The sequence below is a fragment of the Rhinolophus ferrumequinum genome, chromosome 14 (genome assembly GCF_004115265.2).
Source record: "Rhinolophus ferrumequinum isolate MPI-CBG mRhiFer1 chromosome 14, mRhiFer1_v1.p, whole genome shotgun sequence".
In the NCBI taxonomy this organism is placed as follows: domain Eukaryota; kingdom Metazoa; phylum Chordata; class Mammalia; order Chiroptera; family Rhinolophidae; genus Rhinolophus; species Rhinolophus ferrumequinum.
Genome location: NC_046297.1, coordinates 66,779,229 through 66,792,155, shown reverse-complemented (window position 1 = coordinate 66,792,155; position 12,927 = coordinate 66,779,229). Strand labels below are relative to the sequence as shown.

At 39.3% G+C, this 12,927-nt stretch overlaps 1 protein-coding gene across 1 annotated transcript in view; it reads left to right on the top strand.

The window, feature by feature from the left end:
* The window catches only part of DNAAF11 (dynein axonemal assembly factor 11), a 55,689-nt gene that overhangs the window by 18,582 nt on the left and 24,180 nt on the right, over positions 1-12,927 (top strand). Inside the window, exons 5-7 of the mRNA XM_033125762.1 lie at positions 1,284-1,507; positions 7,252-7,443; positions 10,203-10,280. Of these exons, the coding sequence (XP_032981653.1) occupies positions 1,284-1,507; positions 7,252-7,443; positions 10,203-10,280 (494 nt within the window). The remainder of the gene's footprint in view (positions 1-1,283; positions 1,508-7,251; positions 7,444-10,202; positions 10,281-12,927) is intronic.

Genomic DNA, 12,927 nt, shown 5'->3' with positions numbered 1-12,927 from the left:
CCACTCCCATCTCCGCCTTTATCTTCACATGGCCTTCTCCTGTGTCTCTGTGTCTTCCCATGGCATTCTTTTGATAAGAACACCAGCCATAGTGGATTAGGGGCCTATCCTGCTCCAGGATGACCTTATCTTAACTACAGACATCTGTAAAGACCCTGTTTCCAAATAAGGTCCCATTCTGAGGCTCCGGGGTTAGAGCTTCAACATACCTTTTTTTGGAAGGAGATACAATTTAACTCACAACAACAGGGTAGTTCTTTAGACAGACACACAGAAGAGGTGTGAGGAGAGTCAGTCCTTTCCAAGTAGCCTCTGCCCGTGCCTGAGCCAGTGCGGGCAGTAAGAAGACACGGTGGTGCAGTGGGAAAAGTTTGGTCGCGGGCACAGCAGGTTGGACTCATGTCTCCACTGCCTATGAGTTGCTTCCCTCATTTTTCTAATCTGTAATGGAATGGTCGTTTCTACTTTAAAGGAGTTCTGTGAGGCCCTCGATGAATTTTAGTTTCTCTTTCCCTTTGCTCCACCACTTGTGCAGTGATTATCACTAAGCGTGGACATCCTACCTCTGTATGCAAGAATCCTAAGTAAAGACCGAGGAATACTATAACGCACAGCTGAAAACTTCATCTCTCAGTTCATTAGGCCTTCTGCACTCAGGGGTGCTTTTGGCTCGAAGGAAACTTGGGCCAATTTCAGAGACTACCAAACAGAAGTCATCAAATAAATGAGATCCAGTAAGAAGACCCCCCCTAGAGTAGGTACTGACAGATATATGGCAAAGTCCCAAATTTGTTAGGAGCTCTCAGTATGTATGAGCTTTCCTGTTTTCTTGTCTGTATGGCGACAGGTAGAACATGGGCTCGCAGGTATTGGGTTCAATTTTGTGTGATCTACAAGGCCCTTTCTTGTAGAGGACATTTGGGAAGGGTCATTGTTATACTTTAGAGCTATGGTTTGACTTGGGCATTGAAATCCTTGATATAGTGAGTAGTTATAAAATTAATATAGTTGAGAGCTTGTCATTAGTAATTGGTTTCAACAGAAGACCTATTTATTATTACTAGTAAAGACAGTTTGTAAACTGTGTTAATTGTATGAAATAAATACTGACTAAGGTCCGAGTTTCTGATGTTCCCCATTAAGTACTTTGCTTTTAATTCCATATCATATGGTGTATTATTTATTATTTCTAAGTTTGAAACATTCCAATCAAAGTCAACTTGGGGCTGATTCAAATGGCAACTTTTGAACAATGACTCTGTATTGGTTGTTTTTCATTCAAGTGGTTGGACGGTAAAGAAATAGAACGTTCAGAAAGGATTCAGGCGTTACAGAACTTTCCAGTAATTGAACGACAGATCAGAGAGCAGGAGAAAGCTTACTGCCTCAGACGAGCCAAGGACAAGGAAGAGGCTCAGAGGAAACTGCAGGAAGAGCAGGAAAACAAAGAAAAGAAAAGTCGTCCAGGCTTTGATGGACGTTGGTACACTGACATCGCTGCTACTCTGTACGTAAATTATTAGAGTTTCCTTCTGAGTTAACGTTTGTTAGAAGCAGCACACTGTGTTCTTCTCCTAAGGTGTTTACAGTGTCACTTATATTCCAGACGATTAATTTGAAGAATATGTTTGTATGTGAATTTTGGGGGGGAAGGTTATGAGCACCCCATTGTCTGTGACAGTAGTGAGGGTTTCTTCCCTTGGGAAAAAAAAAATGCCTTTCCAAATTTGTAACTTTCATTTGCATCTGAACTTCTCAGACAGCAATCTCTCTAATAGGTGCACAGTAAAGATGAGTTAACAGGTGTATACTTTGATTTGTCAAGTAGGAATATTTTAGAAAAGTTGAATGCAAATCACATTATTATAAATTGAATACTTTTTGTTGCATCATATCATGTTCAATTATATAATGAATACATTTTTTAATGTGATTAATAAGCCTCTAATTGGTCTTTTTTTTTTTTTACAAACATGAATTTTTCAGGCCTAAGTGAATTGCATCTATAGTCAGTTGGCTTGATTCCATGCGGTAAAAGCTGTAAATATTTTGATAACAGAATCTCTTAGACTTGCGAAAATCATAATTATAAAATTTTCAGACATACATACATGTTAAAAAAGTAACTCAGCAGTTATAGTTCCACCATCCAGACTTAATAAATATCAATCATTTGCTTGTTGGCTTTGGATCACTTTTAAACCAAGAAATAAAATATGACCGCTAGAGCAGAAGTTCCCTAAGTGTCCTTCCCCCATCCCATTCCTCTTTTCCTCCGCAGTGGTGTCTACCATCCTACAGTTTGTGTGCCTTTCGTATCTGTTCATCCCATCCACATTGTTAATACATTCACTATGTAATTATGCCTCCTAAACAAGAGTACTTAGGTGCAATTTTTTAGCATGAATGATTATCTTTCTACCGCTTTGCTTTCCATTCATTATGTTTTTGAGATTCATGCATATGAAAAAGGTAGAACTAGTTCATTCATTCTAGCTGTGGAAATCTATTGGATGAATAAATCACGATGTGTCCTAGAGGTGATGTTCAAAATGTCTAACAGTAGTGACTCACCTGATCAGTCAGGTGTGCCCCGGCTCTAACAACCTGCAGGGCTCTCCTAGTGGCTGCCAGCTGCATATTAGCCCCGGGGCAGCCATTCTCCTTGGGTGGCCATTTAGGTTGTTTTCCTTTTCCTTTTTTTTTTTTTTTTTCCAGAGATGTCTGCACGTGTCTTCTTGTGCAGGTATGACATTTCTCTAGGGTATTCAGCAGTGACATTGCCGCATCATCAATTAATGAACACTTTTCAACTCTGTATGCTTTAATTACCCAATTGTTTCATGTATCAACAATATAGGAGAGTTCCTAATCATTGCTACCACATTTCCCTGAAAATAAGACCGGGTCTTATATTAAGTTTTGCTCCAAAAGATGCATTAGGGCTTATGTTCAGGGGATGTCATCCTGAAAAATCATGCTAGGGCTTATTTTCTGGTTAGCTCTTATTCTCGGGGAAACACGGTGGTCCTGGAGAATATATTTTCAAACATCGGCCAATCAACTTGGTTGTTGAATAGCACCTGATATTTAATTTGCACTTCTAGAATTACCAGTGAGTTTGAATATCTTCTCATCTGTTTATTGGCTATTCAGATTTCTTCCATCTTGGTTCTCTTCAGGTCTTCTGCCTATTTTAAATAAGTTATGAATTTTTCTTTATTGACTTAGAGTTCTTTTACATTCTGGAAGAAAATTCTTTTGTAGTTATGTACTTTGCACATATCTACTCCCAGTCTGTGACTTGTCTTTAATTTTAATAAGTGCTTCTGTTTTATAGAACTCAGAGATATTCATGTAGTTATACTTATTTTTGTTCTCTCTGGGCTTGTTTATGAAAAGTTGCGTTACCGCAGTGTCACATTTATCTGGAACTAACTTTTGACTGCAGTGCAAGGTGGGGTTCTAATTATTTCCCACGTGGGTAGCTGATTGCCTCTGCACCGTTGATTAAGGTGCTGTCTGTCCTTCTCACACTGGCCTGTAACACCACCCTTACCGTGTACCCTCTCCTCCTGCATCTGTGGGTCCATTTCGGGGTTCACTAGACTGCTCCATGGTTTTAATTCCTGCAGATTTATGCTCAATCTTGATATTTAGTAGGAGGTATTCTCATTTTTTCAAAATTACCTTGGTTCCTCTTACTTTTTTACTCTTCTGTAAGGATTTTGGAATCCGCTATTCAAATTCCCCCCAAATCCCCAGTGTCATTTTGATTGAAATTGCATTTAATTTATATGTTAATTGGGAAGTTGACATCTTCATGACATTGATTCTTTCCTTGCTGAACTTTAGAACAGCTCTCTCTATTTAGACCTTCTGAGTCCTTCCACAAGTTTTTGTAATTCTCTCTCTATAAAGGTCTCCCATCATCTTTTATTAGATTCATTTCCAAGTATCTTGTAGAATGGGATAAGTTGCAAATATAGATTTGCAATTTATTCTTGCTGATGTATAAGGAGACAAATGGTTTTTGTGTACTGATACTATATTAATCAATCTTGCTGAAATTTTTTAAAAGATGCAATAGTTAGTCTGCAGGTTATCCAGTCTTTTCTAGGTAGGTAGAAAAACAATTTTTATAAACAGCAACTTAAATTTTTTTCCCAATCCTCCTGCCTCTGCTTTCTATTTTCTTTATGGTGCTTGCTAAGACCTTCAATGTGTGTGTGTGTGTGTGGGGCAGCAGCAATAAGAGGGGGTTTATGCATCTTGTTCCTGACTTTAAGAAGAATGTTTCTAATTTTGCATCATTAATATAATATTTGCTGTGAAGTTTCAGTACCGTTAAGCAAATTTCCTTTTACTCCAAGTTGATGAAGAGCTTTTATCATCACACATCCTGGATTTTTATTAAATGCTTTTTCTGCATCTATCGAGATAATCATGTTTTTCTCTTAATGTGCTGAGTCCCATTAATAGGCTTTCCAATATTCAACCACCCTCGAATTTCTAGAATAAGCTCCCATTGTCCATGTGATGTATTTCAATGCACCGCTCCATTCATTTTGCTACTTCTTTTGCATAATATTAACCTGAGTTCCTAAATGACTTTATGCCGTGATATCCTTTTTCCGTTGTATTTTTTCCTGGCGTTTTGCATCCAAGTTATAATAGGCCCATAACGTGTGTTGGGGATCGTGTCCTAGTCTTGGTTTCTGAGAGCTGACAAACGTTTCAAACGGCCCGTCCCTTGCATTTAGAAGAGGCCCACAGTTGAGTTCCTTGCAGGTGCCTCCTTGCGTCTCCCACAGGACTGGCTGTCCCTCAGCTATCATGCCATCACTCCAGTTAGCCTACAGGGACAGAAACCTAGGCATTCTGGAGGAGACTCGCTGGCATAGGTGGGAGGAGTAGGTGGCCACTTTCCTTTCAAGGCTGCAAGAAGAAACACCATGGAGAGTCACGAGTTGCAAGAAGGGGAGATGAGCATTTCATCTCTTGACTAGACAGAGCCTGCTCCCGGCCCGGAGAACTGTGGTCTGGCATAGCCTGGAGCAGAAGGTCAGGAAAGAGGGCAGTAATGGGCGCCGCTCACACTTCAAGCATTTGGCATGGCAAGGACTCATGAGTATCCCATAGGCCAAGGACATGTGGTGGAAGGAGCTGCACTGGAGCTGTCTTGAATGGATGCTGCCGAAGAGAGTGGCAGCCATAAGAGACTGTGGGGTGGATCATCAATGACAGAAGCCGAGGAGTTACCATAAATGACAAGCCAGGTAGTAGGTTGATCCCTCTGTCAGGGAACAGTGTACTTGGAAGGCTCTTGTTGTGTCTCCAAGAACCAACAATTGTGCTCACAGGAGAAAACCGGAAACTGGGTGTCAGCCCCAGAGAGGGTACCCACAGCCGAGGGAGAAGAGCCTCATTCTCACAAGAGATGTTTGCTGACTGCCCCCCATCCATCCTCCTGGGCCCACATTTCTGAAGTCGGGAGGCCCCTGTAGCTGCCTAGTGGGATGGGGTACAACGGGAAGGAATCCCTCTCCCCATGCCCCTCTCGGACTGGGAGAGGGGAGGAGGGCTTGGAGAGGGAGGGGAAGGGCTTCCATTTGGATGCCAAGTTTTATTTAAACTGTAGGCCTTTCAATCCCTGAATGTGAGCTTTAGCTGAGATGAGACTGTTCTTTAAAATCTGCTCACACGTGGGAAAAGAGTTCCTTCCGAGGGAGCAGATTTGAAGGAAGTGGTTGAAGAGCAATTTTTAATTTTTTTTTTTGATTCATAGCTTAAGCTCAATCTATTTCATCAACCAGCTATACACATTTTACCTTTGGAGACTTATGTTGTTTAGCTGATATTTCTATAGTTTTTCTTAAGTACAATTTTTGTTTTTTATTGTATTTTTATATTGCAAAAGGTAAAAGTGTACCAATTAGTCAATTTCCAGGAAAAAACAAATTCTTTTAAGTGAGAATGGAACTAATTATTTCAGTGACAATTAGCTAGAATGTTATAGAATATTATAGAGTCCCTTAATAGATTGTTTTTTAATACCATAAAGAACTATAGCTATATGGCAAAGCATTTTCAGTAATTTGCATTACTTAGTTTATTAAACTATTTAGTTGCATTTTATAATAAATAAAGACTCTAAGCAGAATTTTACTCTGTGTCCTGTTTATACTATCTCAATTTCATGTTCTAGTATTTTTGCTCCATCCCTTCAAAAAGCACCTAATTTGAAGGTCAACTAAATGAGACTTGTGTATCATCTCATTTCAGTAATAATAACAACAAAACCTAACATTTAATGAGTACTTACTATTTGCGATACTTGGTACTAAAGGCTTCATGTGGATTTTTTCATTTCATATCATTTTGCGGCACAGTGTATATTCTAGGGCGTGGTGAGAGCAGAGAGGCTATTCTCTATGGTTACTGTTTGAAGGATGTCATTTTCTCTCTGCTAGAATAGAATCTCCTACGCGTGGTGTCATTGTCTGCCTTGAGCAGGGCTGTGTCTGGTGTCTGGCACACAGAAGATGCTCAATAAATATTTCTTGAATCCACATTGAACGAATGTTGAATATATCATAAAGTACCGATTCGATGCCGTAGAGAGACATTTAGTTTGCTGACAGTCCACAGAACATGAATAAAAAGAACACAGCACTGTTACCAAATAAAGCTACCAAATCAGAAGTTATCCATGAAACATAGAGTCGGCAGAAGCCATACCAGGGAAATTCTCATATGTCCCACCGGAGAATTTTGGAGCTAGAGAACCTGGAAATATGATCTGATTTTCCTGTTAGATCCCTGGCAGCAGTGTGGAGTGTGGGCTTGAGGAGATGGGATGATTGCTAAGTGTCAGTGGTCCCTGAGTTTGTCTGATCATCAGAACCCCCTGCAAAATATTGTAAAATACAGATTCCGGGGCCTCTCCCCAAATCTGCTGAATAGACTCTGGTGGGAGTCCAGGAATCTGTACTTGTTATAAAGCTCCCAGGTGACTCACGTCAGCCAGGTATGTGAACCCTGGAATCTGTAGTAGTCTTGGTGATACTGTATGATGAGGGCCTGTCTTGATGCTATAGCTCTACTTTCCTCCAGCTTGGCTCGGATAAGCTGTTTCAGACACATTTTGTCAAGGTAAGAGGATAGATAACATAAGAAAAATGTAGAAGATATTTAAGGAGCAGCAATTTAAGGATGAAACTCAGACATCCTTTTGTTTTTACCTACTAGCCCATCTTCTGTAGAAAGCAAAGACCACCTCCAGGCACCAGCAATACAAGAAGGGGAATATACCAAAAAGGAATTAGATGAGTGCGAAGATGACCTGGAATTCTGGAACAAACCCTCTTTGTTTACTCCTGAATCGAGAATGGAAACTCTTAGACATATTGAAAAACAACGGAAAGACCAAGAAAAATTAAGGTATTCCAGTTTTTCCCCATCATTGAGAGTGCAGTAACACTCTCTTACGGACTCCGTGTTCGTGGTTGCACATTATTTTACTCATGATCTGTGTTCAACCTTTGCTAGCCATCACACATAAACTTTGCTCTTGTTGAAGTTCAGCCTTTTGTTGGGTTGTATCTGCTAACATTTATTAACATCAAACTACTTTCTTTGGAATATCATAAGTTATGGCATTTTAGGTAGGGTTTTGTTTGTATATCTTTACCATGTTTCCCCCAAAATAAGACCTAACCGGAAGATAAGCCCTAGCATGATTTTTTAGGATGCTCGTAATATAAAATAAGCCCTACAGTATTTCCCCGAAAATGAGACGGGGTCTTATACTAATTTTTGCTCTAAAAGACGCATTAGGGCTTATTTTATATCCTGAGCATCCTGAAAAATCACACTACGGCTTATTTTCCTGTTAAGTCCTATTTGCGGGGAAACATGGTAGTTTCGTCATCACTTTAAACATATCGAGTAATAGTGCCCTGGCTTAGAGATACTAGTTGTCACGGTACCAAGAAAAAATCCACTTTGTGGGGTGAATGGCCACTCTGTATCTTTTTAATTTGCAAAATTAATAATTAGAAATCGGTTTTATGAGGCACTGTATTTTCCTAATACAATTCTCTTGGACATTTAACAGTATGCTTTTCACTTTCGATTTATTTAGATATAATTTGATGATTTGTTGGAAGCTACAATGCTTAAACTATTGTTTTCAGAGTAGCTTTCTCAAAGACAGGCTCTGTGTCATTCCATTTCATGTCTTTGCTTAGGTGTAGCATGTAAAATGTATCACTGATGGGAATACTTAGAATTCATGAGCTTGGCACGTGATCAGTTAGCTCTGAAATACGGTTAACTGCATGGCTGTGACACAAGTGGAAACCAGTATCTCTCCCTACGAGGAGAAAAACAAGCAGCAACCTCTGCTGCTTTCATAAACTTTTCTTTTTTAATTAGCTAGATAGGAAGGTACAAAAATTAAAATGGAATTTTTTCTAAAATGCTTGTTTATAAAATTTGGTGATTTGTACACTGTGAGGCCAGTTTGGGAAGAGCATTGGACTAACATTGGAAAATGGGGATTCATGTTGTGACTCTGATTTTATTCTGTGTAAAGTGGGCTAGTGTCTAACTTCTTCTCGCCTGTTTCCTCATCTGTTAAACAGGGACTAGTGTACCTGTCTCACCTCCCCACGGTGTTGTTAAGAGAATCAGATGGGCCAGAAATGTCAAAGGGCTTTGCAGGCTCCAGAACCCTTTGAAATGGAAATTCTACACGTTTGTATCATATGTGCTCTATATCTGATACATATGCACACACACATATACATACACACATATTACATTTATATAGGTAAACGTATACTCGTATATAATACATATTTATAGTATATGCAAATTACATTATATTGAGCCGGAAATCAGGCTAAGTTTTTCTTTCCCTGACAGCCTACTAAAGTACTGCTGACTTGGATGAAAGTCCCCCCATTCTGTTCAGTGTGCTGGAATTTGCCCAAACCAGTGGGTCCCCGAGCTGTTTCCCTCTCCTGGTACCCCTTAGTTGTCCTGGCTCATGGAAAATAATGTAGTCTACAGAAACATTAACTTATTGAAGCTGGGGGTCCAGTTAAAGATACAGAAAAGGGTGAATGAATTTATCTATTTGAAAATACAGTTAACTGACATAAAATCTATATGAAAAGAACAATAGAAATCCAAGGCAAAGCATTCAAAGCATTGCCTACAATTCCACCATCTAAACAAATTTGTCCAACTGATCTTCTAGAGCTTATCCATCTATATGCCTATTTAAGTTTTTATGTATTCTCAGTAATGTTTTAAATAAATAGAACTTACACTCTACATTTTTCCTTCATGTAATTCCACAAATCTTTCCCTTTTTGCTCCGTCTCTTTTCCTCCTATTCCTACCCCTTCAATGTAATGAGTGTTAAAAGGCTTGAGTTGATCTCACCAGAACTCCCTCTACTCTCTACAATTGGATGAGTCATTTCTGCAAGTGTAGGATATGAGCTCTTTAAAAAAAAAAAGAAAAAAGGACTTACATTTTATATACTTGTTCTCACTAAATACATCATCAGCACTTTTCTGTCACTTTTTAGATCAGTAAGTGAACACATTTTTTTAAGAGCTGTAGCCTATTTCATAGCATGACTATACCACAATTAATCCAATCATTCCTCCATTGGTGGGCATACGTGACAGTGCCAGGGTTTTGCCACTACAGATAATGCCGTGATAGTCATCCTTTTATGTACGGCCTTATGTACTGGTATTTTTATTTCTGCAAAATACGTTCTACTTGGCATTTTAGAAAACTGTAATTGTAACTAGAGCAGAAGCTGTATACACAAATGGAGAATTGACAATGGTCTGGCTAAATCATGCATAAAATAGACTTATTTAAATATTAATGGCTATTTCATGAAAAGGAGTCTTTTTTCCCCCATTCGAATTATCTGGCAAATTGTCTTGGTCACATTTTTGCTTTACAGACATCGATACAACCCGGCAAAAGTCCGGCTTGATTGTCAGTTCCCAGCAATGGAATGGACTTCATAGCAGTGAACAGATATTCACAAATATCTGATTAATTTTTCTTACACTGTTTCTCAGAAATATTAATTACTTTCCTCTTCTCTTTGTTTATTTTTTCCCTCTTCCTGCTGCCCCTTGTTCCCATCCATCCCCCATTTTAAGGGGAAAAAAGAAGAAAGTGAAACTGCCCAGGACACTGATTACTGAAGATGGGAAAGCTCTGAACGTAAATGAACCCAAGTACGTGAGGCCACGTGGAGACTTGGAAGCACAATGTGTGGTGGTGATTGTTACAATTACAGGTTTGCTCGGCAGAGAGTATATCTGACCGCTCTTAACAAGCTCGATGACTCTAATAAGAATGACATTTGTGCATATTTGAAAGCAAATTATGTTTTCCAGTGCATAATGTTATATTTCACTTTCTTGGCATCCAGAAAATGGTCTTGACATATGGAAATCTCAGTTATTTATATATCCCCTGAAACTTTGGACCATCTACAATTTTATGCCTGAAAATTGCCAGTGTATTATTGTTGTGTTTATGAATTTTTAAAACTCTGCCATGAACAAACTGGCTGAGAATACTGCTACTTCTCCCATCCATCTACTTCATACCCTGGAACACATCTACAAAGCATTCGAGAGTTAAGGAAGGAAATTGATATAAATACCTCCATGAAGTTAATGAGAGGAAAAATATTCAAACTAGAAATCCTCAACTATAATAATATCTGATGTACTCTAGCTGGCTGTCTTAAAATTGAAAACTAGAAAGCAGCCTAAAAAGGCCTGTTGTAGCCAAAATACAGACCAAAAAGCCTATGGTCTAAATCTTGTTTGTTTCCTTTCATTACCTCAAAATCTCTTTATTTTCATCATTTCGTTTGCTATGCCATTACCGTGATAAAGGTACCATCCTGAATCACAGCCACGCATCCTTCATTTCATCTGCACGGCAATCTTATGTGAGAGGCAGTATTTCTTTTTCGTCGGTCCAGAACCTGAGCCAGGTGGAGTGACTTGCCCAAAGTCGTGTAGCTAATAGCTGGTGTGTCTGACTTGTTCATGGCAACCCAATTCTAGTGATTTCCGTGATCAAGTTTACAATCTCACCCTCCCCACCACTTCATACACACACATACCTTCTTTATCCAGCAAGCATGAATGCAGCATAACACACGATGCTGGGTACTGGGGATACCGCAGTGACGATGACAGGTTTCTGCCTTCTTGGATATTAAAAATATAGTGGGAAAACATCTCTTTCTTTAGCCTACAACAGAGCTTAGGGGAGACCCCCTGCCCCCAGCGCTCTCTGTGCCCCACTCCTCTCATCACACTAACCACTTTGCCTGCCTCTGAGACTAATTCTGTTTAGGGGGGTTCTATGAAGAACTGATTTCCCGTCACCACCCCTACCCCCATCTCCCTCTATCACACTGTGGTCACCCTTCCTTACCTTCCTGGGTCATCTGTCATCATCCAGAATCCTATTCCCATATGGCTCTGTACACCATCTAATCTAACTCATTCTCTTCCTGACGCCCCATCCCTTCCACTGTGCCCTCTGGAGCTTATGCTTTGTCAACAAAACCTGTACAATTGCAATAGCTTGTTAACTAGTCTCTATGGTTCATCTCTTGGCCTCCTGTAATCTCTTCTACTCTGCTGAATAAAGAAGGAGGACAGGAGGGAAGGGCATACACTCTCTCTCTTAGAAAAATTCCTGGAAAGTGACATAAAACACTTGCCTCCACAGAACTAAATCACATGACCTCATCTAGCTGCAAGGGAGGCTAGAAAATACAGTCTTTGTTCTGCAGAGCCCTGTTCCTAGTTAAAATCAGGGGTCCTATTACTTCAGGAAGAAAGGGGGAGCAAATAGTGGGGAATGATAGCAATCTCCGCCATAGAAAACCTGTCTGAAATTAGCTTTCAAGCAATGTATGAAGGGAGAGTTTCAGTTGGCTAGCTGGAAAACTGAGGAATAGCCATCAAGGTGGAGGGGACAGTATATGATAAAGCTCCTGGGATGAGATAAAGAATGCATGGGTCATTTAAGCAACTGAAGCCCCTCACAGCTGGACATGCTGCAGCTGAAAGCCAGATCAATGGCTAATTTTATATTTCTCCAAACAATTTAGCTAATATTCTTTAATATTATTGGGTTATGTGTTTTATAGAATAATATAAATGAACTGTTCAAAATAGAAATGACTAAGTAATGCTGAATAGTATGTTGACTATGGAAGTTATACGTAGGACTCAGCCTCCAGGTATAATTAAAAGACTTAGAGCTTTGAAATCCTGCCTCTCCAGGCTCATATGGCTTCTTTCCCAGCTACGACTACCTCTCTGGGCCTCTGTTTCTTCATCTATAAAATGGAGATGATATAATGGGCAGTGTGTCAGCATTTATGAAGGCAATGGAAAGGCCAACAATGAAAGGAGAAGAAAAAAAGATGGCAAGGAAAAAGGAAACAAGACAGTTTAAAACTTCAGGAATAAGATGTTGGATAAAGAGAGACAAAGACAGCATTTAGTTCTCCATAAATAATTCCAATGTTTTAGTTTGCTTCTAGCAAACTCGAAACAAATGGAAAGGAAAACTTTAACCACCAGATGTCTCTAGCTCCGCACCAATGATAATTTTTTTTTGTATGCAATTTACCTTAAAATTGCCACATTTAAACAACGTAAACAGAAATAATTTATGAATATATTGTTTCCTGTTGAAAATTTTGAATTAATGTGGACATTTTATTGTCCAATTACCAAAATAAGTTTGTCGTTGGAAATCATTAGATAATTATTATGAAACTTACTTTTGATAAAGGGACGAGGCTGTCTGTGAAGTATTGCTAACGACATTGTTTTTTCCCCC